We start from the raw sequence: 27,870 nt of genomic DNA on the forward strand, positions 1-27,870 counted from the left end.
CTATACATATACTGCTATACCTCACTCGCATCACATAATTTACAGACGATATTATCGTTATTATATAACTAGTAACTACGTTGTATATTATATTGTATTTGTTATCAAACCCAAACGGTTTCCGTTTTGTGTACAAGGCATTTGTAGTATTATACAAGACTTTTTTTTCCGGGAGAGGGATGATGATAAAATTATAGTTTAGTGTGATAGTACTATTATAGTAGGTCAATTCATTTCATCATTAAAGCTTAGGTATATACTACAACTACACATTATTAAATCGGAACTGTTGAGTACAAAATATGTGTTATGTACCTAGTGGCTAGTACGTTCTATGCCAGAGATGGCAAACCTTTTGAACACCGCGTGCCCAAAATTAGTAATAACATTTATTTATTTTTAGAGCGTGCCATGAAAAAAATATTAAAAATATTATATTTTGTTATACTATAATTTGATTGTATAATTAATGTATTAGTATGAAAAGGTTAGTTTAGGTTATTATAGGTCCTATAATATTGTCGCGGAAGCATGGCGAAAGCAGTCCCCGCGGCGTCGTCTGTGAAAAACCGAAAAAAAAAAAGGTCCTATAATATTATATAATATATAATAGTAAACATTTTCGCGTGCCCACAAAATCTTTTCGCGTGCCACCTCGGGCACGCGTGCCATGGATTTGCCATCCCTGTTCTATGCACTAGTGTACTACGTTTATAAAACGGACACATGTGACAATATATGTGAGTGTCGGGATGTGGTGTCCTCTTAATGATCTTGTGTATTTCTTTAGAAAATTAAGTATTTAAATATATTAAGGAAATAGACTTACCTACGTTTAGTTGGCCTCCCTCTTGTCTCTTAGTCGTATCGACTCAAAATATTTATCAATAATTTGCGAGTTTTATAGAATTTGTATTTGGTAGTCAACGCTTAGTCCAGAATAGGTCTGGCAGCCACTTGCAAACACGCTAAGTGATAATTACTATATTAATAGATTGTTCTATAGCCATGATTATATGATTGTTACTGAATACTCAATATAGTATAAGCCTGTAGGGTGATCACGATCATTATTACCAGATAATGATTATAATATGGTACTCGTCATTTTAATTTCTGATAATTGAATTTCACAGGGTACATTATATCAGCTAGTGTCTAGACTGCAGGGGCACTAGACAAATATATATGTATTTACTATTTTACTACTTACATTTTAATTCATAATGTATATAGATTATATTTTATTAAAAAAGTTGAACATCCCCGCCCTAATCCTCATTCAAAATTCCTGAGCACACCTCTGGTCTACAGTGTAAGCTTTGAGGTTTGAGAAGAAGCAAATGAAAACTTCGTCCTGGAGTATATTTATGTACAATCCACCTTAAGCAACGGTTCTCAACCTGGGGGAAGGTGTTTCAAAATTTCAGAGAAGTTATAAAAATGTTTCATCATGATTCATGACGTCTATTTATATCCTATACTAAAAATACTTCAATCTTAATTCTTAAAATGGTGAAGTAGGAGTAGTAGGACACCTCCCCATATATTATGCCTCTTTAATAATATGAAAGGGTCAAAGAGCCAAGGGGGCATTGGACAAGGACCTCAAAATGCTGAGGACCCTTGGCTTATCACGTGTAATTTTACGATTTACAATGATATGTTTTTTTTTGCGTCTGTCATCATCTTTTGGAGCAGTTAAAATGATTCGATTTTCTACTTCATCATTTTTTTAGTAGGAAAGTGAATCTAATTGTTGGGCTGGTCAAAAGTAAAAAATTCCCAATAGTTTTCCAAAGCATCGGGGGAGGGGGGAATGAATTATTTCTATATGCATTTTAAAGTTTAAATTTTAACAAAGTTCATCAAAATCCCGAAAATTGGCAAATTATTTTATAGATAGAATCACAGAAATCCATACATTTTTTTCTTTTCATAGCTATAATGAGAAATGTTAATAGAAGATTACCCACAAGTTTTTCTATCTTTAACAAAAAAAAATTATCAGAAAGTTATTACTAGGTAAGTTAGGTACGGTATTTATAGCTATGAGATATTTCAATATTTGTATTCATTTATTTTGTTGTAATTATTAAATTTGATTATTTATGTTTAAGTATAGGTATGTACGCTAGAATGACACATCGTCTCCGCTCAGAATCATTTTTTGTATACAAATACTATGATTTATTATTGAATTCAAATCTATAACACACCCAATAACTATTGAGCAATGACATACCTATTTGACAACTACTGTACAACAGAATGATACCTGCCAGGGTCGTAATTAAAGGGAGGTGATCGGGATAGATCCCCTCAGGGCTTAGATCCTTTATAGTATATATAAAAAAAGGCTATCACTTCTCACTATACTTGAAAATTTAGTATTTTGTGTGTAAATAAATGTCTATCGCTTCAGGACAAATTCTTAAGTACGCCACTGGTACCTAGTACCTACCCGCCTACCCATCACTTGTCGAGGTAGTAAACTCCACACCTATACTATATAAACAGCAGAGGCGCAAAGTAGAGTGACTTTTCGAGTTTTTATTTTAATATGAAAGTTGTAACTAATAATTATGGTATACCTACCTATTAATTGTCTGTATGATACATGTCTATAAAACTATTGACTATTAGGTCTATTGCCTACATATTATTATGCTCTACAGTCTACATGATTCACAATAATGAATATCTACCTAAGTATATATTAATTATTATAAATCGTGATTATCATGAGGTTTCGAAATAACAGTCAGTAGTCTTTATGTATAGCGGTAAATAAACTTTCATTATTTTGTCAAACATATTTTATTTTACAAAAACATCAGTTGATAAATTTGAACTTTAAGCACCTATTTAACAAAAACTTGTGCCTATAGGCACATTTTTACTATTTTTAAACTGAAAAATCACAAATTATTCATTATCTAAATAATATATGCATGTAAATGTATATAATAATGACTACAATATTATTCAAATGAATTAATCAAAATTTTTAAATTTTTTGTATCTATTTATTATACTTGAATTGTGAATTATGGTAATTATTCTATTATTTAAACAAAATATTATTTTTTATACCCTCCTATTGTTCAGTATGTAAATGCACATAATATGATGTACGTTATACGATAATTTGGTGCAGCCGTGTAGGTAAACAGACTATGTACAAATGGCATACGGCCCATAATAATATATCTTAGTACCTACTAAATTTAAATGAGCATTATACAATTTTATTGATAATTATAATCTCTGTAATTAATACTATTATATTTATTATTGAATATGACAATTGAAACATGCATACATGAATACATGATACATCTATTAATAATAGTATAATCTATGTATAATATTGGTATGTAATAATATAATATTATTGTAGTAAATTAATATTTATAAATTACAAATTACAATTTATCTATACAGAGGTATCTAATATATAAATAGGTATCTATACAGAATTTTTTTCAGTAATCGGCAGAATGTTAAGAATGCAAACTGTTTATTTCTACAAAGTAGTAAATTATGCACCATATAATCTACAATTAGTAACGAGTTAAAATTAAACAACAAAAATAAAGATTTTCGAGGAATGAAAAAGTACTTTTTGTATTAAAATTTGGTCATTAAAATTAAAAGATAACTACAGCGGGATTCCGTAAACAAATCTAAAAGTTATAATAAAACTACGGTCAACACTCTACGAGTACCTATAATAATAATAAATTCTCTATTAATAAAACGCCTCACAAACGAAGAATATAAACGGTTAGATTTTAAATTTTAAATCTTATTGTAGAAATGTTATGAAAATACAAGAATATTTTCAATTTCGAATTAAGTGATACGAATAACCGGCAAAAGGTTACATAATATTATAATAATTTAAAATATATTATGACGTAGTATATTAATATATGTATTACAAGGAAACAATAAACTCAATTTTTATTTAAAAAAGGTTGATTACATATATTGCATATAACATCGGTTTTAATGTTTTATTCACAGTATACATTTTTAATATCATTTAAAAAGGTTGTAAGTAGTTCGTATTTTTCATTTATTGACAGGTACCTAGCCTCAACCAAATGTCGATGTAACATCGGAGGATTGGTGTCGTCTGGTAATAACCCATGTGTTTGTAAAAAATTGTATAGCACTATAGCCACTATAGATTCCGATTCAATTAATTTATAAAAGTCGTCAGCCAACATAATACTAAATAAAATGAACACACATTCGACGTTCATACTGAATATTATAAACTTTCAAAATTGTCTACTATTTCACATTTTAGTTCAGAGATAAAAGAAAAACAGTTTTCATTATTATAAGTACCTACTATCTAATATATTTATCTAGCTATACCGGAAATTATACCGTAAATTGTTTTGGTAGATTATACGTCATACTGTAAACGTTAAATAGATCACCAACAACCGGTAGATCACACGTTAGTGTTAGACTAATGCCTTATTGTTTTAATATACCTGCTGGAAACAATTCATTTTAAGAGGAGTTTTAACGTTTGGGGCTCGAGGTTATTAGTTTCTTGTAATAATATTATGGCCAATTTACACGTATTGTACATTTGTAGATTACAAATAAAAATATTACAGTTACGCTAACAGGTCCGTTCGGAATATTGTCCGACGATTTATTTGTTTTTCAAAATCAACTAAGTAGGAGTACCTCTATTTTGCGTGTTTAAGTTCCACGCGGCACGCAGTACGGACTGCATTTTCCGTATTTTCCGAGACGGCTCATAGCGGTCAGTTTACCATGTTCCGATGTTCGGCGTGCGGTGTGCTCGACGACGGTCGAGTCGATCGGTTGTTCGACTTGCACGCTTGACAGCGCTGCGGTCGCGTGGCGTGCACGACGGCCGCCGGCGTGTTGCCGGCTGCGCGGGGGATATCCCGGAGTGTTTCCCAACAACACCGCTCCGCACCCGCCCTTCAAGACCGTCACGGCGATCCGGACCAACACGTGTTTATCGGGTACCGCGCACACGGCTTGACGGACGGGCGGAAACGGGCGCCACCGTTGTGCGCAAACCCCCGCCGCACCACCGGCCGCGTGACCAGACGATCGGAACGCGGCCCCGCCACTCGCCCGCCCACCAATCATGATTGCCCGTTACCACCGCCGCACCGACCGCCTGATGCCTTTCCCCGCGCGCTCACGTACATCGTCATCGCCGTAGCGTAGACCGTAGTCGTCGTCGTCGTCGTCGTCGTTATCCCCAAGTCCCGACTCCCGAGTCCCGACGGTCGGCCACCAGTAGTAAACACTTGTTCAGTATGTGAGCACGTTGCTTATTTCATTAGTGCTTCCGTCATCTGATCAATTTTGTATTTAACCTTATTATTCATTAGCTCTTCTTTACGGAGACGCTCGTTAATCATTGTTTATTTATCAAAAATTTAATTGTTTTATTATTGTTTTTACTATTTTTGTTGCCCATTTTTATTTCGTTCTTCTCGATTTAGCATACATATTTATTATTTTACGATTTGTACACGATTTATGACGTTGGAATTATGGACATAAACGGCGGTCATCGAGTACGCTCCGATTATGTACAACTGACGGTGATTTTTTTGGGAATCCGGGATCCGGATGTCTTTGGAATGTAAAACTATGCTGCGAAAAAGATTTCCAGGGGAAGTCCCTGTTAAATGTAAGTATCGGATTCAGTTTCATTTTACTTTGTATAATATATTGTAGAATGTTATGTGGTTTTTGCTGTGTAATGAACCAAGAGCCTAAGACGTGTTTAAAGCTCACTAGACTTGCTCGCCAAAAATTAAATTATTCCGGATGCGCGCGTTAAGATTCAATCGAACGCGGTGAAATGAAATATTATGTTGTCAAATTGTCACTTTATCCGTTAGAGTGTACTAGTTATATGTAAATAGATTACGAACACTTATTTCGTGCACGAGAGCAATTCATTATAAAATCTAAAAACGCTAACAATATTATGTTACTGCGGACTTGCGAAACCCAATGGTTCGACCTTTAACCACTTTTTTTTACATATTAATTATTATCATTGGTTGGCGGTCATTTTTCTCTTCGCCGCGGTTTATCGCTCTACCATAACGTCGTCGGTTCGACAACCACAACAACAACAACAAACGGTATATTATTATTACGTTCTGTATATATAATACGTGTGTAAACATATACCTTTTTCTCGTTTGATTTTCGACACGCGGTATATTGTATAGTTACCGTAGAGTATGCACTGTACGCGGAGAAATGTGCGGATTCCCCCCGACCCCGTCCTACCGCCACGACCACCGTCATCGCCACAGCACTACGGCAGGCTGTGCAGTGTGCGTGTGTTGTTATCCCCGGCACTGTCCTCCACCACCTCACCACCCTTCACTACTGTTCCCAGGTCAAACGGGTCACGAGGAGTCCCCAGCGGAATCTTACTCACAACACACACACACACACACACACATTATTCCCACGTTGCCGCTGTGCACCAAACACACACACACACACACGCATACATATATTTATATACACACACGTATGCGTGCATCATTATACAGTCGTCGTCGTCCCCCCACCCCGCGTCACGGCCACGTCGTCGGCACCAAGGTTCCTTGTATTGCGTTATTGGCATATCGCGTCGTCCCTCTTCCCTCGCCTCACCGGTCGACCGACCGTTCCCTCCACACCCACATTGTCGCCGCTACAACGCACGCCGTCCTAGCGGGGCCACGGGTCCGCCTTGCTCGAGCGCTCGCGCGTTTACAATCGGCCAATGTTTACAACCGGGTTCTCCCGGGCACCTGTTCTCCGCCGCGTTTACGCATAAAATTGTGAATAACCCGCGAGCCCAGACGACTAGCGCGTCGTACTTCGTAAGTGATGGTGGAGGCGCCGAGTCTTCGATGCGTGCGCATACATGATTGTCTTAATAATAAATAAAAACATTATAATATACACTAGACATGTTATGTGTGTGTGCGCTCTCGGTGCGTGTTGTACGTGTACGTAGCGCACAGTAAACGATTGTAACGCACAACGATCACGCACGCTATATCGTATTGTAATAAATAATAATAATAATAATGCGTGGTTGCGTATTGGAACGAGTGGCGAAGAGGGGTGGGGCATTCTAACAAGTGGTTTCGGCCCGATGAGTAATAATAAAAGCGTACGGCTTGATGTTGTTCTTCGAGACTATTTTCGGTTTCTGATATTATATGCGTTTAATAGCCCATTGGCAAATAGCTATCACGTCTCATTACTTATTAATTATTGATATTATTATAGCTTATTATTCACTGTCCCACCTTTCCTTGGACATTCTTAGAAATTTACAAGTTTCACGTTTGGTCTACAACATCATGATACAATTTGCGTTACTAATGATTAATGAATAACTATACAATATTTCTACATGTCCAACTCAAATTATATTAAAATGCTCAAACATGAAATATTATACTATTAAAAAATAGAATAATATTGTACAACACGCCACACAGCGTTATCGGAACGACTGTTTACCAGGTTTACCTCTTCAATTTATTGCTCATACTAATTGATATAGGTACCTAGTGCTTGATTCATATAATTTATATAGTGCATGATCAGCAAACAACTGATAAATCCATACAATTCAACGGTTAGAACTAAAAAGTGCATCCCATTGGCTTGTACCGATTAGTAATTACTAATTTTATATTCATTATTCAGTGTTTAGAGGTGACGTTCACTCGGAAAGCCGCTCAAAAAAAAACAATTTTCATTTCACGCCTCACCTTTTTTTAATTTTTAGCAAATACTTTGAAATTAAATTGTTAATTACATACCGTAATATATGTCGCCACCTAGTTTTTTATTTTAAAGATCATATTTTGCGCCTTTTGTTCGAAATTGACGAGGCTATTATTTTCACCTGGCAAATTAACAAAAACAATCACAATTTGCAAGCAACTTACAAAACGTTACAACGGGCACACGTTCAAATGAATTGCTGTTTACTTTTTTATTATTCTGCTGATTATGACGTAGTGTTAATCGCGTATAATGTATTATTATCGCACGAATCGGAAGTGTATGTCTTGCGATCTCGACGAACGTGGTATGCATTCATAACATTTTTTTATTAGGTCTATGTCTGCATAGTAATTTAAAATACTAATTTATGAAATGTAGATATTTATATTCATAATATTTATAGATAATTATATTGTTTATTATTATTTAATTTGTGTTGAGTGTCGAGCCAATTACATGCGTTCTTTGGTTGTAATCGAAAATTCATATGGTGTTGTACAAAGTCCTATACATCGATAGATTCAAAAATCATCGTTCGAGTTTATTGTGAACAAAACCGAGGTTATCGTTACATATACAGAATTGTACATAACGGCCTTTGAGTTTTGACATAGGCATCACTACCCACTCGCACACACAACGTTAAGAGTTTATTTCATTGGGCAAAAAAAATCTCTGTCCTTGATTCGAATATATGTATAGTAGATGGGTATAATATTATCTCGTATACGTATAAGGTATTATAAGCGTACAATAATTTACTTTTTAGTTTTTATAAGAATTGGACATGCGGGAGGGTGTTTTCTAAAAAGGTGCGGCGACCGTATTATAGGTGTACACATACACACACTCGCATACACATTCACAGCACACTCACACACACATACACAAACAAACACACACACACACAACGGGTTTACACCGGATACACGGCGGGTGGTGGGTCGGACGGGCCCGACTTGGAGAGAGGTAAGTGTACGGTCAACCGGTTTTCATTATCCGTGGACTGGACGGCGCCAGCCGGGCGGCACTTCGGCAGCAGGAGGTATACAACGAGAGATCCGTCTAGCCCCGGCGGAACCGTCAGCGCGGCTGGTGCAGGCGACTACGGCGATTGTCACCTGCACCACTTCGCCACTAGTCGACATTAACCAACGGTCAACGATGCCATCGGAGTATCGGACGCGAGTTACCGCCGCGCTTGGGTTTCCGGGAAAACGGTGATTGGCGCTCGCTACTCACCGACTGCTTTTTTATCATACTAATTCTACTTATTCGCTAAATACTTGTACGATAAAACCCATTATTTTGACGCAATTGTTTTGTATACCGCCACCGTTTGATCTGCGCTCTCGAAACGCGTTGACTTTAGTTCTCGAGCCACTGTTATGCGCTTCCTGTTTAGCAGATTTATGCACCACCTTCGTATCTCGTTGATTATTTCGCTGCAATGACTGTTTATACATTATACATATATATATAGAGAGAGTGTGAGATCTCTCCTAACGGACACCTTCAAATAGCTGAGGTATTTTTGGAAACAAACTTAACTCTCTGAATAGCGGACAAAATGTTGGTGACCAAAAACCCGGTACGATTATGTTTTGTAAATTGTAATTATTGTTCTTAAATTGAACAATCGGTGCGGAGGTGGTAGATGGAGTGTCGTGTGTGTTGACGGCTGAGGGGTGATTTTTTGAAAAAAACTTCGTTAAAAAATTTTTTTTATATTATTTTATAAAGAAATTCGCTTTATTGTAGAAACCTACGATATTACCACACGGAAAATCATTGCTCTTCGACTTTAATTTTTATTAAAACACCACTTTATTTGCCATTTCGGATTTCGGGTTTTGATTATGCTTTCTCACTTTTACCGCGCCTAAATCAACCGTTATGTTATTCATTTCTCTCTATGACCTACGTTTGTGTATAGTGTATAGGTTAGAGTTGATAGCTAAAAAATTAATGTTATAGAGAGTAGAAACATTGAAATTAATATATTTAAGACTAGGTGTTCAAATTCAATCATTAAACACTCATTGCATACATTGAAAAATGGTCAGTTATTAATAATTATCTTTGATCATTAATTACTTTATTCATACGATTTATTATATTTTAAATTAATACAAAATAAATATTTTAATATATTATATTGGACAGTGTAAAAACATAGTCATTATTTTATTGTTAACTGATTACTTCTTTTTAAATTATATACCATGGTTATTGGCTATTATGATATTATAATACTATATCCGCCGTACGAAATAAGTATACATAAAATAAACATTAAAAAAAAAAATCATTAATTTTGAAGATAAACATGTATTAGACTTAAACTATTTGTATTCAGTGATTTTCTTTCTGTTATATATTAATATATTATGTTTGAACCTAAGAGTACCTACCAACTTTGTCATTTGCGTTTTGGTTTTGTTTTATTTAACGTTAATTTATTCGAAATATTCGTGTGTTTGGTGTTCGCTTCAATAGGTTTTATTGTATATGTATTATGTATACTAATGTTTTGCCTTTTGCTACGTTTTTGTTTTTTTTTGTGCTTTACGTTTGGCGGTGTTCAATTTAACGGCGGTATTAAGTGAAATCTGATATACTGCAACACGTCTGTGTCATCATATTATTGATGATTCTCTTCTTTATTGTGGTTCACAGACTACACCCTCACAAACAATTAAACATTATTTTGTTATCCAATGCTCACACATATTTGACCATGATTATACCTCTATTTTAATGCGCCGTAGACGTGTCGTTAATATACTTAATTGTCTGTATAGGTTAGGTTAGTACTATTATTGTTCTGTGGTTATGTGCATGTGTAAAGGTGTATATGGTTCACAGTTCACACGGCGCGGTATATACATTATCTGACATGGTAGTACATGTCATATTAGATATTATAATAATGATAAAGAACAGCTATAATATATATAACTAATTAGTCGCTCTGTCAAGTACAGACTGCTGCCCGGTCCGGTAGCCCACAGACATAGTTTCGTAATTACGCATCCATTTTACATAATATGTTTGTTTTAAAAATCCATTTTTATTTCACAATTGTCATGTTGCGGATAACGTAATTATATTATATACGTGCGCTGCGGTGTGGTGTATTAAACGCGGAGTGCTCCGAAGGTCACCTGTTGGTGTGGTGTGCGTATATTTTATATAGTTATCCGCTGTGTATTATGCGTATGCAACGCGAAGTTAAAAAAAAAAACGTTAAGGTTTTTTGATGTAGTATAGAAAGTAAATAGCTGATGCCGTTTCGATGGGTGAACGTGATGGTCTTGAGAGAGGGTTTGGATTGATGTTTTGCTATTAGGTATTATGATATAGATAGTATACATACATGTATACATTTTTCGCGCCAACTTCCAACAGGCAACAGGACTTTGCTAATCTCTTCGTTCGCAAATCTTCTGCGTGTTTAATCAACCTATAACCTGTGGGTTACTACAAGTCCTAGCCAAAATGGTTGCCTGCAGAGTATACCTGTATGTTCAATATACTATGTTTACATTACATAGGCATAAATGAGGAGAAAGTGATTCATTTATCAATGGCCACAGTAATTTTCTACTCGTGATTTGATATGATGACTGATGAGTAATTCAGGGATAATCTATTAAAATCTAGGACATCTAGCACCAATTTTTTTTTTATTGTTCATAAGTTTTGTCCAGTACCGTGAAAAATATTTGTATGGATAAGGAACATTTTTAAATACAGTCCAAGATAAGCGCGCGTTACGGAAAGAAAATCTGGAATCAGTACAACATGATTTATTATAACGTGTATATATTATGATCAAGAAAAGGTTATATCTTATGCTTGCTTTGATCTTAACTCTTATTGAATTAATCACTATTTAACATTCGATTTTATTTTGTATAGTAGATAAAGGGTTTTCAAACTTGTTAAGACACCTTACCCCTTTTTAAAAATACAATTTTTTTAGTACCCCTTTTTGGTTATTAAAATAAAATATATATAAAAAATCTTATAGACTTTTATTTAGTACTAGCTGATACCGTGCGCTTCGTTGCCCATTAAAAAATTAATAATGCCAATCATAGAAGTTTTTCTATTCTTTCAGTGATAATAAATATTAATAATAATAATTTCTTTCGCAATATTATTACAACTAATATTATTATTACTATATAAACCAATAGCAACTATTTCACATAAACAAAAATTTCCATTGTAAATCTTAAAATCCCCTTTCGAGCACCTCCCGGGGTCGGACCTCACTCTTTTTAAATTAGCCTATCTTCTCCCTCGAGGTCTAATCTATCTTTTTTCCTTGATTTAAATTTAAAGGTTTGTTCGCTGGACTCGTACCCCCTAAAATATTTTGGGAACCCCCAAGGGGTACGCGTACCACAATTTGAGAACCACTGTAGTAGATAAATCTTATACATAACTATACATGTTTTAAATATTTTCTACATAGAGAGGGTCAAACAAATTGTTGCCAAACAGACACGCTGGGAGGGGCCTTCACACCCATTCCATTCTTAAGTTTACCTCAAACAACTTTTTTTAATTATACAAGGTTTTCACATCACATTTTATAGATACATAGTCATTATTCTTTATTACTCAGAACTATCTTCAGAGAGGCTTGAGGGAGTAAAGAGGTTTGTCATATCCGCAGTAAAATAAATTATAATACTACATGAACAATTATAAGGGAGTAGTGCTTCCTACCAAAAATCAAAAAGAAAATAACCGCCAATTTATGATTCTAAAGAATCCTAAAAAAAAAAGTATCAATCTTATACCTACATTTTTAATTACAATTAACCACAATAATGTTTAGTTTACAGTTGCCGTAGTTATGGTAGATTTTAGTAAAAAAACGTTGGCAAAAAACTCGATCAATTTTAATAATTTCATATGTTATAAATTATAAACACCTTTAGAATTAACACCTCCACCTTCCTCCCCAGCAATCTTAATTACACTAAAACTCCTTTTATTATAGAGTAAATTTCATAATAGATTTCTAATTTATATAAACTAAAAGAAAAGGTGAGTACCTATAATTAACTAGTTGAAGTTGAAGACCAACTTACGTTTTGAAAAAAAGTTATTAAACAATATGTTTTAAATTTTAATAGTTATGTGTTGACCATATAATAAGTACAATTTAAGTTTTATTTATAAATTACGATGACCTAGCGCGTGTTGACGGTGTGACTGTGTGAGAAAACGACAATTATTGCATATAAGTTAGTTATATTATTAATATTTGACGATGTAGGTGCAAAAGCTATAAATGATAAATTAACAAACTGTAGGTAATATCTAATAAAATCTGTAGTATGAAAGTAAAATCTAGTACCTATATAATATAATATACACCATATAGTTTTCTATTTACCACACTTCAAAATGAACAGTTTGAAAATGATACTCGAGATATTTTACTTCATTATTATTTAGAACGTAACATTTAAAATGTGTGTGTGTAAAATACTTAAATATAATTTTCGTGAACGAAAACAATGTTTATTTTGTGAAGTTTGTCGTGGAAATAATACCCGTTTCTGTTGATTTGTTATTATTTGCAATATCAATTTAAAAATGTTTTATACACTGGAATTGATCTCATATAGAGTAATCTGTAATACTAATATAATGTTATTTGAACGACAAACCGTACTCTGCGTTAATGCACAAGTTAAACACTTTTATAAGATTTTTCACAGTTCCTATATTCAATATAGTCAATAAAATAACAATACAGTCATACATACAAGCAAATCTTGAACATTGTATTTAAAAAATAAACCCATTTAGACAATAAAATTAAAAACATTTATGATTAGTATGGAATATGTACGAATTTTAATTTAAAAAAATTTAATAATTGTAGTAACTTTATGAATGGTTTAGCTTTTTGAAAATATGTTTGAATACAAACAATAATTCATTGTTCAATGAAGTTTCTAATTGAATGACAAAGTAGAGGTCTCTAATTAAAAATTGTCTGGATGTCATAGGTATGTATATTACAATGTATTAGTGTATTACGTATAGTAGATTCATCTAAAACAAAAATTAACAGATAACGTACATCTACTGTAATCTATTCTATATTAACCTAACCTACGACTCGATCGTATTTATTTGTTTCTACAATGTTCTATCTAGGTATAAAAAATACGATTTTAAGTTTTTTAATCAGGCCTTCGTTTTTAATTTGCTTTTACGTTGCGGAAAACGTAGAACTACAATATCGAACCTACGTTGGTAATTTTTTTTAGCCGGAGTCGTGTTGCACTACAGAGATAGACGATAGTGGAGTATGTGTATGTGAATGTACACAAACTACACCGTATATTACACGTCATACGTCTTATGATTACTCTTATTATATGTAATTATTGTTTATGAATGGGTTTGGAATGCGTGTATATAACATAATTATAATAACCGTCAATAAACTAGGATTTCTATCAGAAGAATAAAATACATATTACCGATATTAGTATATTACTATTGAATCTAGGACGCCCCCCCCCCAAAAAAAAAACAATTTCCATACAGACAAAAAATTAAAAGTAAAAAAATTAAACAATAATATGCAATTCAAATCAATAAACTTACAAATGATTTAAATTAATTAATAATTATATTTAAATATAATTTAATAATTTTTAATAACACTATTACCAATACAAAATTCACTAGTATAAATATTAAAAGGACTAAACAATTTACAAATACAAATAAATAAATATACTGTTTACAAAATTTTTCATTGAATAATAATACAAATTGTTAAATTAATGGTACCTAATTGTATATACATGGTAATTGGGCCACATTTTGTCTATACGACTCGTATATATAAATTATTTGTTTAATTTTTAGTTTTCCGGAGATTTTGCCACAAAATAAATCTAAATTTAAGTGTACTTGGAGATTGGTCCATACATATGTATAACACAAATATATACAAATACACAACTTTCATTGACCTATAATTATTATTTTTTTAATACATAAAAATAATATTATATATAATATATTACCGAAACATATATTATAATACTAACTGTGGATCGTATAGTTTGCAATCAACTAAACTATTGCAATATTCTATAATCTTAGTAAATTACGCTTTTAGCTATTTTTATCCATTTCATTTAATGGCAGTCTTCGCTAATTCTATATTATTTCGTTACCTTTTGATGAGGCACTCTGTCGCTTCATGAAAGTTTGGTGTGCACTGCATTACTAAGTATTGTAGTAATTTATATAGTATAGCATATTAATTTTATAATGGCTCAATTACCGGATACAATAATAAAAATTCTTGAAAATAGTGGCCAAATCTCCAGGTATACCTGTTATAAATATCAAACTTTAGTGGCCCAATTTCCGCGTAACTTGAAAAAAGGTTAATTGTGGCCTTATTTCCGGGCGGCCGATAGATGATCATATATTTTAGGTAAAACCAAAGAACCTAGTTTCCAATCTATCATTTATATAAAAAATATATATTGATTCAGGGGTAAATGTCTTAGTCCAGTACTTCTAAAACCATGGCGGGGAAACCTCCAAATACCATTACTATTAGCTGTCGGAAAATAATCGTACCTAATATACCTATACAATTTTATAAAGTCACAATTTTATGGACTTCAATGGATCAGCTCCCCTCACCTCTGAAAACCGAAGACAGTCGATGGTGAAAAATTCCATTGACTGTCGTCTAAACCTAAAAGACTCCATCTTACATCCCTCGACCACTTTCGACAATTGTGACAATTCCCTCGCGATCTTCGTCGTGATTTACGTCGTTTATCTATTGACTATTATCATCGTCGTCGTTATTATATTTTATTGTGTAACGGGTGCGTGTGCAACTTGCGTTTAGGCGGTTGAGGACAGATGGCAAACCGGTTCTCGCTGATACAGTCTCTACTGAATGTATAGCCAGCACGCGTCAATCCGGGAAAACAAAAAATAAAATAAAATGTTAACCCGTCGGCTGTTGGATCAGTCGGGGTTACTTTTGTTTACCGATTTGCGAACGAAATTAAAAAATAATATCATAGTCCCATTATGTGTTACGACTGTGCACATTATGATACGTCTTAACGTTAGACTCTAACGTCTTCTTACTATTTTATCGGTTCTTATGATCTACTATAATCATAATACTTATTCGTTTACTCCATTTGTTATTATTTAATCTTGTATGCTCCAGACCCAACATATCTGCTAAGCGTCAACCCCGTCATACATTATTAGAAACAAATTCACGAGATAGGTATTATAGGATTGTAATTTGTAGTATACTAGTATAACAATGTATTGCATAGATTCGATGAGTGTGAACGAGAACGTTTACACTCGTAAACACCGTACACCATATAGATCCTAATTTTCTGGGCAGTGTTTATATTATATTGTTGTTGTTTTTGGCCGAGATCGGACCGACGGGCCGAAAATTGAATTCTGTCGGTGGCGGTAATGCACTACACTTGCACGTAGGTGGTGCAGCGGCGGTTGACAGCGCATGTAGATTGTCCGCGGCGGAGGTTGGCCCGTGGGGTATTTGAATAGTATTCTTTCTTTTCACTCGGCGACGATGCTAATATTAGCTTTTGGCTCGTCTAAGTTATGCGCGCGCTCTGCCCACGTACTCGAATGTGTATATACGCGTGCATCATGCAACATTGATTATTATATATTATTCATAATATATATATATTTATGAATATATGATATACACTATATTGTATTATATATATATGTTATATACACTATATTTTAATACACGCGCGTACAATTCCATTGACCTCGCCAAGCTCGTCGTATACGCTACATATTATTTCTGCTCAGTCTGAATATTGTTATGATTTGTATTTATAAATTGTGTTTGCTTTTTACGTTTCAGTGGACGATACAATCGAGATGAGTCCCAGCAACAACGAGAATAAAAGTGAGTTGTTAAAGATTTATCTAAAAATATACACATACAAGGCATATTATAGATAGGTATACCAGTATCTGTATGGCTATAATAAATAATTTACTCTGTACTTTTAAATCATAGTACACCGTCCCTTCATCGTGGCGGTAGGTACTATTATATCGTATATTTGTTGGTACATGATGGAACATTTAAAATTGAAAACGAAATAAAAAATAATGGGTGATCTACATTTCCTCCAAAATCGACATTTCCGTTTACCGCCAAGTCCGTTTATCGCCTGCTCAATAATATAAATTTCCCTTTTCCGCCACCACAAATTTCAGTTTCTATATTTTGGTAACCCCTTATCATGTAAACAAGAGGTGTTATTAATAATTGGTAATTTTTAAAATAACAAAAATAATTAGGTATTCAATTTTTACTTAAATATATGATTTTACAAAAACACATTCGAGTGATATTTAATATTAAAATTCCATATGTAAAATGTACGACGTAAAGAACATCACAGTCAAACATTTATTTATTTAATTTATTACTTATAGTTAATACGTTATTGATTTTACAAAAGTATATCGGCATATTTATCCCCTTTTATACTGATCAATTAAATACTGGTTTTTTTTTTGTCGTTTTAAAATTTTGTTTCGCGGTGTATTTTTGTTCACCGACGCTCTTAATTTGCAATAAATGTCAGTTTGGACTTCTTCAATTAAAACATTTAACCATTGTAAAATAGAGGGCGAATGTCGATAAAAACTATTGAAAAAAATTGTAAAAAAAACCGAGCACTATATTCGAAAGTTCCGTTCATATAAATATTGATAACTGTTGAAAAAATCTAAGATATGTGTCACATCATGAAAATATTATTATATTTTCTTTTTCATCATTAACCAATAAAAATTTTCATTTTGTTTGGTTTTCACGTCAATCGAATTGAGTTAGTTGTGAGCATCAGCTAAATTAGTAGGATTTTGAGGCATAATTTTGCGTCGGTAATCTTTCCTCTCTTTTCTATTAATGGAGAAAAACCTACGATTGTGAACATATTATCTGTGATAAACTATACGTAGGTATATTATACAATATTTTAATTCTTTCAATCAGGGGTTATCAAAATATAGAAACTGAAATTTGTGGTGGTGGATAAAGGAAATATAATATACTATTGTACTGGAGGTAAACGGAGGTGTCGATTTTGGCGGAAAACGGTGAAATAATGTTAGAAATCGCTAGATTCGTTACAACATTGAATATAGTTTGTTTTTTTTTGTGAAATAGAAATCGACGGGAAAATTGTCGCTGTGTTTGAATTATTTAATCTTGTGATGTATTCTAATACTGGTGTCTGGTAGGGTTGGTCCCCGCTTTTCGTAAATAAATGGTAAAGTAGGCTTATTTCCGTTCCCATTTTTACAGGCTTAGGACTGTCAACTTAGATGTTAAGTACCTAGTCGCTTACCGGTAGGCATTTATTACTTTGATAGGTGTCAAATACTCGCCGCAGTATAACAAAAGTTATTCTCATAAAACTATATGTTTTTTATTGCATAAACTATATAGTAAAATGTTTTAACATTTTGTTAATTTCAGTTCGCTAACAGAACTTTTTTTTTTCATGGTAGGAGGACCGGAGGAAGAACTGCTGTTGGCAATACTTCTTCCCCGGCCGCAATCGTTTATTGTTGAGATCATTTGTTAACAGAACTGAACAGGAAACTAATTCGGCTCATCTTAATATCCTACATTTTTCAAACAGAAACCAATTGGTTGGCGTGGTAGGGATTTGGGAACTAAATAAATAATATTATAATTATATTATGTAATAAGGATACAGCCAACATTTTTCACCCGTAAAATGTGACGCCCAAGTAGTAATCATACTGACTAGTGTATCCGATGGTTGATAAGCAACGACTTCCAGCGGTCTAGGGACCGATGCCTTCAAATTTAGCAAAATGATAGAAATGATGAACATCTTTGATGCATTACCAATTATTTTTGTCATTGAAAATTAGTATAAATAGTCTAAAAGCAGACAACAGTCGATAAAACCCGTGCCGGTAAAGATTTTGTAAATATACCTATATACAGAGATACTAGATGTAACTGGCACCTGGTTCATACTATTTACACACAAATATAATAATAGACAAAGGTACCTAAAGTATGTGTTATAATTTTTTGTTTCTCTAGTTTGTATAAAAATGTTATATTATTACCCCACAAAATATACAAATTCAAACATGAACACAATTTTAAGCTGATAACACTTTAAAAGCCCTTTACAACGTTGGCCCCAGCCGGGCAGCCCCCAGGGTGTTGTGGTAAATGATAATACTTTTGAATTGGCATTTAATTATAAAGTGATAGATTCTCAACCATAATGAAAATGTATGTTAAATACTCAATATGTATTATAATTTTACTGTTTTTACAAATTACAAGTATAGTTGGTATATATATCATAATATCATATAAATACAAGTCTAACAAAAAATGGAATGTATTTTTGTCAATTCATATTATTTAATTATTAATCGTATAGTAGGTAGGTACATATCACGATATACAAAATATTATATACTAATACTTATTGCTACATAATTTATATACTTATGTAAAACGATTAAAGGTACTTTGATTTGAATTGCTCATTATTGTATTAACGTAATTATGTACATATATTAGGCATAAGAATTAAGGGGGGACTACGCTAAATTGTTATCTGCGTGACTGCGTCTGTATAGTCTCGATTTAGATCTTACATCACGTAGTAAAATCATACTCTTTGTAAGTACCTAGTTCCAAACGGTTTCAAACCAATATCACAGAGCAAATTATTGATTAAATTATTGACTTATTATATTATAACAAAGAAATAAAATATTTTGTCTTGTATAATATGTATACATTATACATATACTTACTTACGGGTTACGACTATACTACAAGTACTTATAAATTTTAAGATATGATAATATATTTGTCATTGGTTTACGGACGCACGGTACCAATAAAAAATAAAATCGACCTTAAAATTAAAAAATAAGTAAATGAATAGGCTTTTACAAAAACATAAGCTTTAAATTTTATAATAGTCAATAATTCCTAACATTCTGTTAAGTAAATATATATGTACAGTATGCACTCGACATCTTGTCAATTATATTCTACGATGCCTTCGTCGTTGTGAATTGTATGAAGGAGTGTAATTTTACCATGTGTTTACTCTATACTCCTGAATCCTGATGAGTAAACAACATAATATCTATGTACGCACTTAATAAATTTTGTTCGGCGTGTTTGTTTTAATTTTTAAATACATAAATCCATTTAATTATTTTTATTAATTTTTTTTTGACAGTAAAAATAATTACATTAGGCCTTTGGGAACATTATTATATTAGGTAGGTACTCTATGTATTTATGTGACATTTGGTTATGGTTAGTGATATAATTAGTGGATTAGAAATTAGTATAGTACCATTCATACCTATACATAACTGATACATATTATATTATGAAATAATAAAATATATTATTTTTAAGATTTATTATTTTAAGTTTTATAAATAATATTAAACAATCCAATATCTAATCACTATTCAGTAATGTTCACGAATGATTATTTTTTATTTTAAATATAGATATTATAATTACATTCTGAATATTTTTCAAATATTACTAATATAATAATATAAAATATGTTCTACTTATCTTATATGCTCATAAAATAGTTAATATTTTAAAAATGTATTGAATATACCACATAATAATATATACTTATACATAAAGTAACTTAACTATCTAAAAACTCTATATTATACCTAACCAAAAGTCGTATAATATAAGTACATGTATCTACAATTCTTGAAATGAATGTAATTCATCATCAAACATTAGGACAAAGAATTAACTCGTTCCTAAAAATGACTTCCCCAAACTATTAAGAATCCAAGAATTATTGTATTTTTATACTTAACTATTATTACCCGATATAGTGCCTAATATAATTTCAATACAATAAATTGAAATCTTATTTTTAAATAACTATATGCAATTGATTTTGTGTGTGGTTGTGGTACCTATTCGAAAGGTATTGTTATATATGAAATTCATCGTTTAAGTATTACGTATATCTAGATATTGTAGAGCACTAGAGCTGTATTAAATTTTTTACTGGATAGTCGAATCTGTTAATTATTTCATACCTACTATTTATATACATGTATGACTGCATTTAAAAATATTATAACAACGACGTATGTGGACACATCATGAATGTATTTTTTTTTTTAGGCGTAATGTGTCATTCTGACAAGTCTTCACCGTCGGCTTCTTTATCGGGTGGAAACTACTTGCATAAGAAATTCAAAAAAATCGCTACAGCGGACGATTATCCTGAAGTGGTTGTTCCTACGCCTGTATTATCCACAGATGAATATTCTCTCGAAGGTGTATGGCGACATAAATGCCCATACTGTAAAACTGTATGCACCAAGCCAAGTGCGCTTGCCAAACATTTACAAGTACACTCTGATGAACGTCCTTTTCCATGTGAAACCTGTGGATTTGCTTTTAAAACAAAGAGCAACCTGTCCAAACACTGTAAATCCCAATCCCATACAGAACGGTTGGCAAAAGAAGAACCGGAAGAGGCAAAGCCAAAAATATACAAACCAAAATTTCGTACTGCCTCAATACCCACTAAACTTGAAGAGTTGAACACATCAGAGGACCATTCCGAACCGGTTCAGGTTTTAGAAAATAAACAAGAAGAAGATTCTTCCCAGCCTTTAAATTTGTCCGTGGTCGATGCAGTTAAAAAATCTCAGGACAAAATGTCTCCCGTTGTAGTAAATGGTCAAACCGAGCTAAAAGGTGTATACAAATTGCTATTGAACCAAATAATCAAGTGTAATGAGAATAAGGAACAGCCTTTTTGTGAAATGTGTGGCTTAAAGTTCAATAGTCAAGAAGACTTGGTCAGACATATTTGTGATCGAAGTCCAAATGGAGTTAAATATCCAGAGCCCAAGACTGTAGCCATGCCACTCCCGTCACCAGGACCGTTATTAGGGCGCACGCCGTTAGTTGAGTTTCACAGACCAAAGGAACCTGATATACAAAAACCTGTCGTTGTGCGCGTGGGTAATTTGATACAACAACAGGAAATGATTGCAATTTTCCAGAGTAGCCGTGCTGTACCTTTCGTGCCAGGTATTCCAGGACCACATACATCAATGCCTCGTCAACTACGACCACAGTACGAACCAAAACAGACTGATCCCCCACCTTCAAAGAAACCAAAAGTAGACGAAAAATGTCTTGTTTCAACATCTCATCATCAGGTAATAATAGTGTATATTGATTAATTTATTGTGGTATATTTTATTTTATATAAGAAAATGTCATTTTGCTTGATCATATCTCTAAAGAACCAATACATATAAGTATTTTTAAGTTTGGAATTTTTACAAAAACCAGAAATGGTGAGTTCATTCTCATGGTCACTAGACATACATGGTTCTAGTAGTTAATTATGTTCTTATATTTGTCATTAATTTGTATACCTTTTTAATTTAAACTAATCAAATGTATTTACTTGTATAGACTTACAAGTAATTACATAAATTAAAATTCTGACTTAATAAGCAAATTATTACAAAAAAAAAGTTGATCTACCTATGATTTACATTTTATCTTTCAGTTGGTACATTTATATTTTATATTAATTACTAAAATATTTTATTTTATAGGTTAATGTTTTTATGTTTTTATGTTCATAATTCCTTATTAATAGATACAAATTGAACCAAAGCTAATAATTTTTACACACATAATATGCAACATATGTTGATATTCTATGTTGTGAACACGGCAGTGCAATTTAAAAACTTTAAATTTTAATTCATATAGATTATGCAAATTAAAAATATATGAAAAAAAGAAAATTAATTTCTATCACTACTGATAAACATTAAACATTTATCATAATTGATTCTTAATTTTAAGTAAACAGTCTTCTTATATTATTGAAAATATTTTATTGTTAGCTGTTGGCATTGAAGTCAATAGTAGTGCTAGTATGGTTTTAATAACCAGTAAATGATATAAAGTAAATGAGTATATTATACTATACCTTTAATTTTATAATTTGTGACCCAGTCATCATCACCTTGAGTAATGGTTTAATATTTGTTACTATGTATGATACATTATACATGAAACAAATTAAACTGAATTATATATTGCATTTGTAATATTGAATCCAATGATTTATATAAACCAAAAAATAAATATATTTTACACAATTCAAAATTGTTTAATAACTTGGAGTACCCTTTTTTAGATTCAAACAACTACTGTAACTACTAGTACAGTGGCTCAGAAATTTGTACGACCAACGTCATTGGCATTCAAACCAGGATCATTCAGTACTAACCGCATGTTGCCCATGGTTAGTCCAGATACTCCAAGACCAAAAAAAAGCTACCAACAATTATATCGTAATGGCCATGCATACACTTATTTGGGTTTAAAGTGCACAACAAGAGTATTTTTTTGTACGCTGACCAAATGTCAACCTACATACACAATTCTTCCGGAAGTTAATACTATATCGATGTACTCAAATTGGAAGGTATTTAAATATTGATGTACACCTATAGACTACTTCATTATATATATATAATACGCAATCATTGAGAGTTATTATTTTTTTGATTATGTTTTTAATAAATGTTAAAATTTACATTTTTCATATAGATTTGTTCCGATATGGGGAGTAATATGCTGGGTGTTCGAGGTATGGATTTATATGACTCAAGTCAGCATAACCACAGATATACACAGGCTGGTCAATCTCATGATTACATAGTGGCCCATTCATCTTATAAGCACCAACAATTCCCTGATCAAACCACCAGAGTTGAAACCAATTCTTTGGGTAAATTAAAGATTTGCCCTGGAGGTTTTGAATCCAATGAAGATTATGTATATGTTAGAGGCAGGGGAAGGGGCCGATACGTTTGTGCCGATTGTGGAATTCGTTGTAAAAAGCCTTCAATGCTCAAGAAACATATCAGAACCCATACTGACTTAAGGCCATATACTTGTACACAATGTACCTTCAGGTAATACCTATTGAAATTTAGTACATGCTATATTTTTAATATTGTTTTATTTTATTTTTGTAGTTTTAAAACTAAAGGAAATTTGACAAAACATATGAAGTCAAAAGCACATTTCAAAAAAGGAGTTGAACAGGATCAAAATCCAATGTCCATGGATGATATTAAACAACTAGATTCTGAAGATATGGAAGACTACTCTGAAGATAATATGGATGAAGATGATGATATTGATGATGAAGATGATGACGAGGAAGCAGTAGATAGACACGGGTGGCGTAAAACTCAATCAGATTTTGATGCTGCACGTTCATTATTAAGACTTTCACAAGTTTGCCCATCACAAATACCTCAGTCAAATCATGCGAAAGCTGGTATATTGCCTTATGATCACCGACCTGTATCATATCCATATCAATCTCTTTTAACACAGACTGAGTCTGAAGTAAAAAATAATCATCAATACCAGAAACAAATTAGTCCACCTTTACAGTCTGGAAGCAGTCTTTTGGTACCACCACCATTACCTGTTCCGCCCACACCCATTTTTAACAATCCGGAGATAATTCAAACAGCACCTACAGATTTGAGGCATAATGTTAATGCAATTCTAAGTAGTAGCCCAAAACCGATGGTTAATAAACCAATGGATCTTTCACGTTGTGGAGGTAGTAAAGAATCAGAACAAATAAACAAACCACAAGTAACATTGCAGTCCCCCAAAAAACCTAAAGCATTATTTCGACAACCTACAACAAATGGTCCATCACAAAAATATACCAGGTATTTGTCATATTTTATTATAAAAATACTCAATATGATTGATGCTAAAAAGTTATGGTTTATAGTATTCTAGAAGATGGACGAAGTAAGTGTATGGTGTGTGATAAGGTATTCAATAAACCTAGTCAATTACAATTGCACATCAATATACATTATTTTGAGCAACCATTCCGATGTGAAGGCTGTAAAGAATCATTCCGTACTAAACATTTGCTTCAAAAACATTTGGACTCTATCTCACATTTGAATAAGGTGAGATTATTATATTCAATTCTCTTTAATTTGTTATTAATATTATTTTCCTTCAGGTGAATATGATGTCCACCCAAGGGCCCATTGTTAAAAATCCAAGACCATTTGAATGTGCTGATTGTCAAGTTGGTTTTCGAATTCATGGACATTTAGCTAAACACTTACGATCCAAAATGCATATACTCAAATTGGAGTGTTTAGGAAAAATACCATTTGGAACATATGCTGAGATTGAACGCTTAGGGTTGAACTTGAATGATATTGATACTACTGACTGTGACAGTGCGTTAAAGAGTTTACAAGCTAGCCAAAAAGCCACATAACAATAATCAATATGAGTAAGTTTTTATTGAGTTCATTAAACTTATATTTAATAGTAATTACACTCAATTTATTTTATAGGTCAATGTTAAAAATTTGTTAAATTTTTGTGTGGACATTTTTCAAAGAGCTCAAAGTGAAAAAAAGACTGATCTCTAGAGTTCGAGGGATTGAACAACTAGACAACTGTGATAACAAGAGACATGAAACCACCCAAGAGGTTTTCCAAAGGGATTTCGGCCTAATCACAGACCACTAAGAAACTGAGCGGTTACACATTTTTACCCAACCTATTAATATAAATACTAATCTTTACATAATTTATTAATATTTAAAAATTGGGTATGTAATAAAGAATTTGGAAAACTATAAATAATAAATAAGTTTTAAAGTGTTAAGTAAGAATATATATTATACATTTAGTAAATAGTAATGTAGTCCAATGACATTTGGTCAAAGTTGTATTTATTGTATTAGCAAGACAAGTGGAACATGTAGCCTGTTAAATGATGTCAATTCTCATGATGATCTTCCTTGAATTTGTGTTTTGGTTTTTATTTTTTAAGGATTTGATTTAAGTATTTAAGTATAGGTAATTATATTGTATACTTTTTTTTGTGGCAACAATAATGCTCAGTTGAATTGTGGCTATATGTATTATTTTTTGATTTACTGTTACTGGAATTTGAAAATATCTATTGATAAACTGACATAATTCAAATAAACTCAATAACTGTTGAAGAACATAAATGTTTTATAATTTTTAATAAACTATTAATCAGTATTCCATATTGTTTGGAGATTTAATTTTGGTTGGATTGTGTCAATAAGCTGCCGTAGGGAACTTTTATTCTATAAATTTGGTTTTGATGCAATCAACCACTCTCAAACATTGTTTTCAAAAAAAATTGCAAAATGAATTCAATAAATTAACACACTTTAAACATTACTTACCTCCATTACTTAAAGCCGCGTATCTAGAACATATTTACGGGGGGAGGGGGGCATCTTAAATAAAATTTCAGCCTAGGTCTGATAAAAACATTGTACATACTATGTAAGCTAATAGGTAAATATTATTATTTAAATCTCAGTTTATCAGTACAATAAAATAAATAAAATAATTAGGTAAGTAATATAAATGGTTTAATTAATAATGTACGTAATATATAATAAATAACAATTAATAATAAAATATAACAAATATTAAAAACCGTATAAAAACGGACATGGCCGAAATGCTATCGGCGAAACAATATATTTTATCTGCTGCTGAAAATAGATATAATAGAAAATTCACCAGTCTACGGAGAGGGCCATGGCCCCTTATCCCCCTTGGATCTGCACCTGATTCCTTAAATGGTGTAACATTCCAGTCTGCTGTAAGAACCTGGGTTTCATTTTAGTCCCAAAAATCATAACAATACCATAGCTTTTTAGGGCCTCTAGTTACTAGGTTTCACTAAAATAAGCTTTCTAGTTTTCTCAAGTCACTCTAAACTATCTTTAGATTTTTAAATTACTGTCAAAATTCATAAAATCTTCACGGTTGATAACCTCTGACCTAACTGAATCACCTCAACCCCTGAAAAATATCTATATTCGATCAACGTATTTGAATGTATTTTCCTAATTGTAAAGCAAAAAAAAAAACTATAATTTTCTTTTACAACATTTTTACAACTTAGATATTTTATTTTTATTGACGGCAAAAAGGCCCAAAGCTGTTCATAGTTAAGGGTGGCTCTATGTCTGCAATGGCACTTAATCATTACACCACTGACTACATCTAAGTTTGTTTAATAAGTAGATAGATGGCTCATTGATCAGAAGCCACCATAAGGAAATATTTAATTTCCATACTTTGAGTGTTACTATCAGAATTCCTAGTATGAATACTAGTATTTATAATCAATAATATTATTTCCTAATGGGAGTAATAAATAACTTAATTGTTAGTAATTCACAATTGTCTAAACTACTGATGATTAAATTTGATCTATTCTGTCAATAGTCAATACAGATCAATCTCCAAATATTCCAAATACAAAATATCGCCTTAAATATTATCCCTCATTTCAAACAATTGGTTTTTAATAATATAGAAATATATTTTTAATCAAACTTTATTGAAAATTGAATTATGTATATAAAATATATATAATGTAATATCTATATATTATAATTAATGATCTATCCTACTAGTCAATTAAAACAATAATATTATTTTTAATTTTGTAACCTAAATAAAAACTTATAGTTGATAATTCTTTTTCTATGTTTTCGTAATAAACAGATAGGTTATATTATTAACTACTGTTCATAGTTCATACTTTTGAAATAATTTATTTGAAATAGGTCTAATTTTTTGATACAATGTTATCATAGTATAAAATTAATATAACACTATATATTATAATTTATAATCATAATAAAAATAACAATTAGGGCTAGGATTTCCTCTACACATCAGTTAACAATTTTTTATCCATTACTCCAAATACATTGGTAGTCAGTTATGTCTACAATGTAGATCATACTGAATTGAATGGA

The 27,870-nt window shown here is 32.1% G+C and overlaps 1 protein-coding gene across 3 annotated transcripts; it reads left to right on the forward strand.

The window, feature by feature from the left end:
- The first annotated feature begins 5,244 nt into the window (after positions 1–5,244).
- Positions 5,245–26,063, forward strand: LOC111031731 (zinc finger protein 236-like). Of its 3 annotated transcripts, none has more exons than XM_022311797.1 (9): positions 5,248–5,707; positions 16,784–16,828; positions 21,128–22,179; positions 23,181–23,471; positions 23,597–23,964; positions 24,028–24,744; positions 24,810–24,996; positions 25,053–25,334; positions 25,399–26,063. In XM_022311797.1, exons 1-8 carry the CDS (start codon positions 5,647–5,649, stop codon positions 25,317–25,319), a joined length of 2,988 nt encoding a protein of 995 aa, XP_022167489.1. In that variant the 5' UTR covers positions 5,248–5,646; the 3' UTR covers positions 25,320–25,334; positions 25,399–26,063. The 3 variants fall into 3 exon arrangements, with proteins under 3 accessions (XP_022167490.1, XP_022167489.1, XP_022167491.1); XM_022311799.1 differs by lacking the exon at positions 5,248–5,707 and adding an exon at positions 7,818–8,137; XM_022311798.1 differs by lacking the exon at positions 25,399–26,063 and having other exon boundaries at positions 5,245–5,707; positions 25,053–25,336.
- Positions 26,064–27,870: the final 1,807 nt, after the last annotated feature.

The sequence above is a fragment of the Myzus persicae genome, unplaced genomic scaffold (genome assembly GCF_001856785.1).
Source record: "Myzus persicae strain clone G006 unplaced genomic scaffold, MPER_G0061.0, whole genome shotgun sequence".
In the NCBI taxonomy this organism is placed as follows: Eukaryota; Metazoa; Arthropoda; class Insecta; order Hemiptera; family Aphididae; genus Myzus; species Myzus persicae.

Coding starts and splice junctions, on each gene's coding strand:
- LOC111031731 (XM_022311798.1), top strand. CDS start 5,647: ATGTCTTTGGAATGTAAAACTATGCTGCGAAAAAGATTTCCAGGGGAA. Junction 5,708..16,783: donor AGGGGAAGTCCCTGTTAAAT/GTAAGTATCGGA, acceptor TTTACGTTTCAG/TGGACGATACAATCGAGATG. Junction 23,965..24,027: donor TGTACACAATGTACCTTCAG/GTAATACCTATT, acceptor TTATTTTTGTAG/TTTTAAAACTAAAGGAAATT.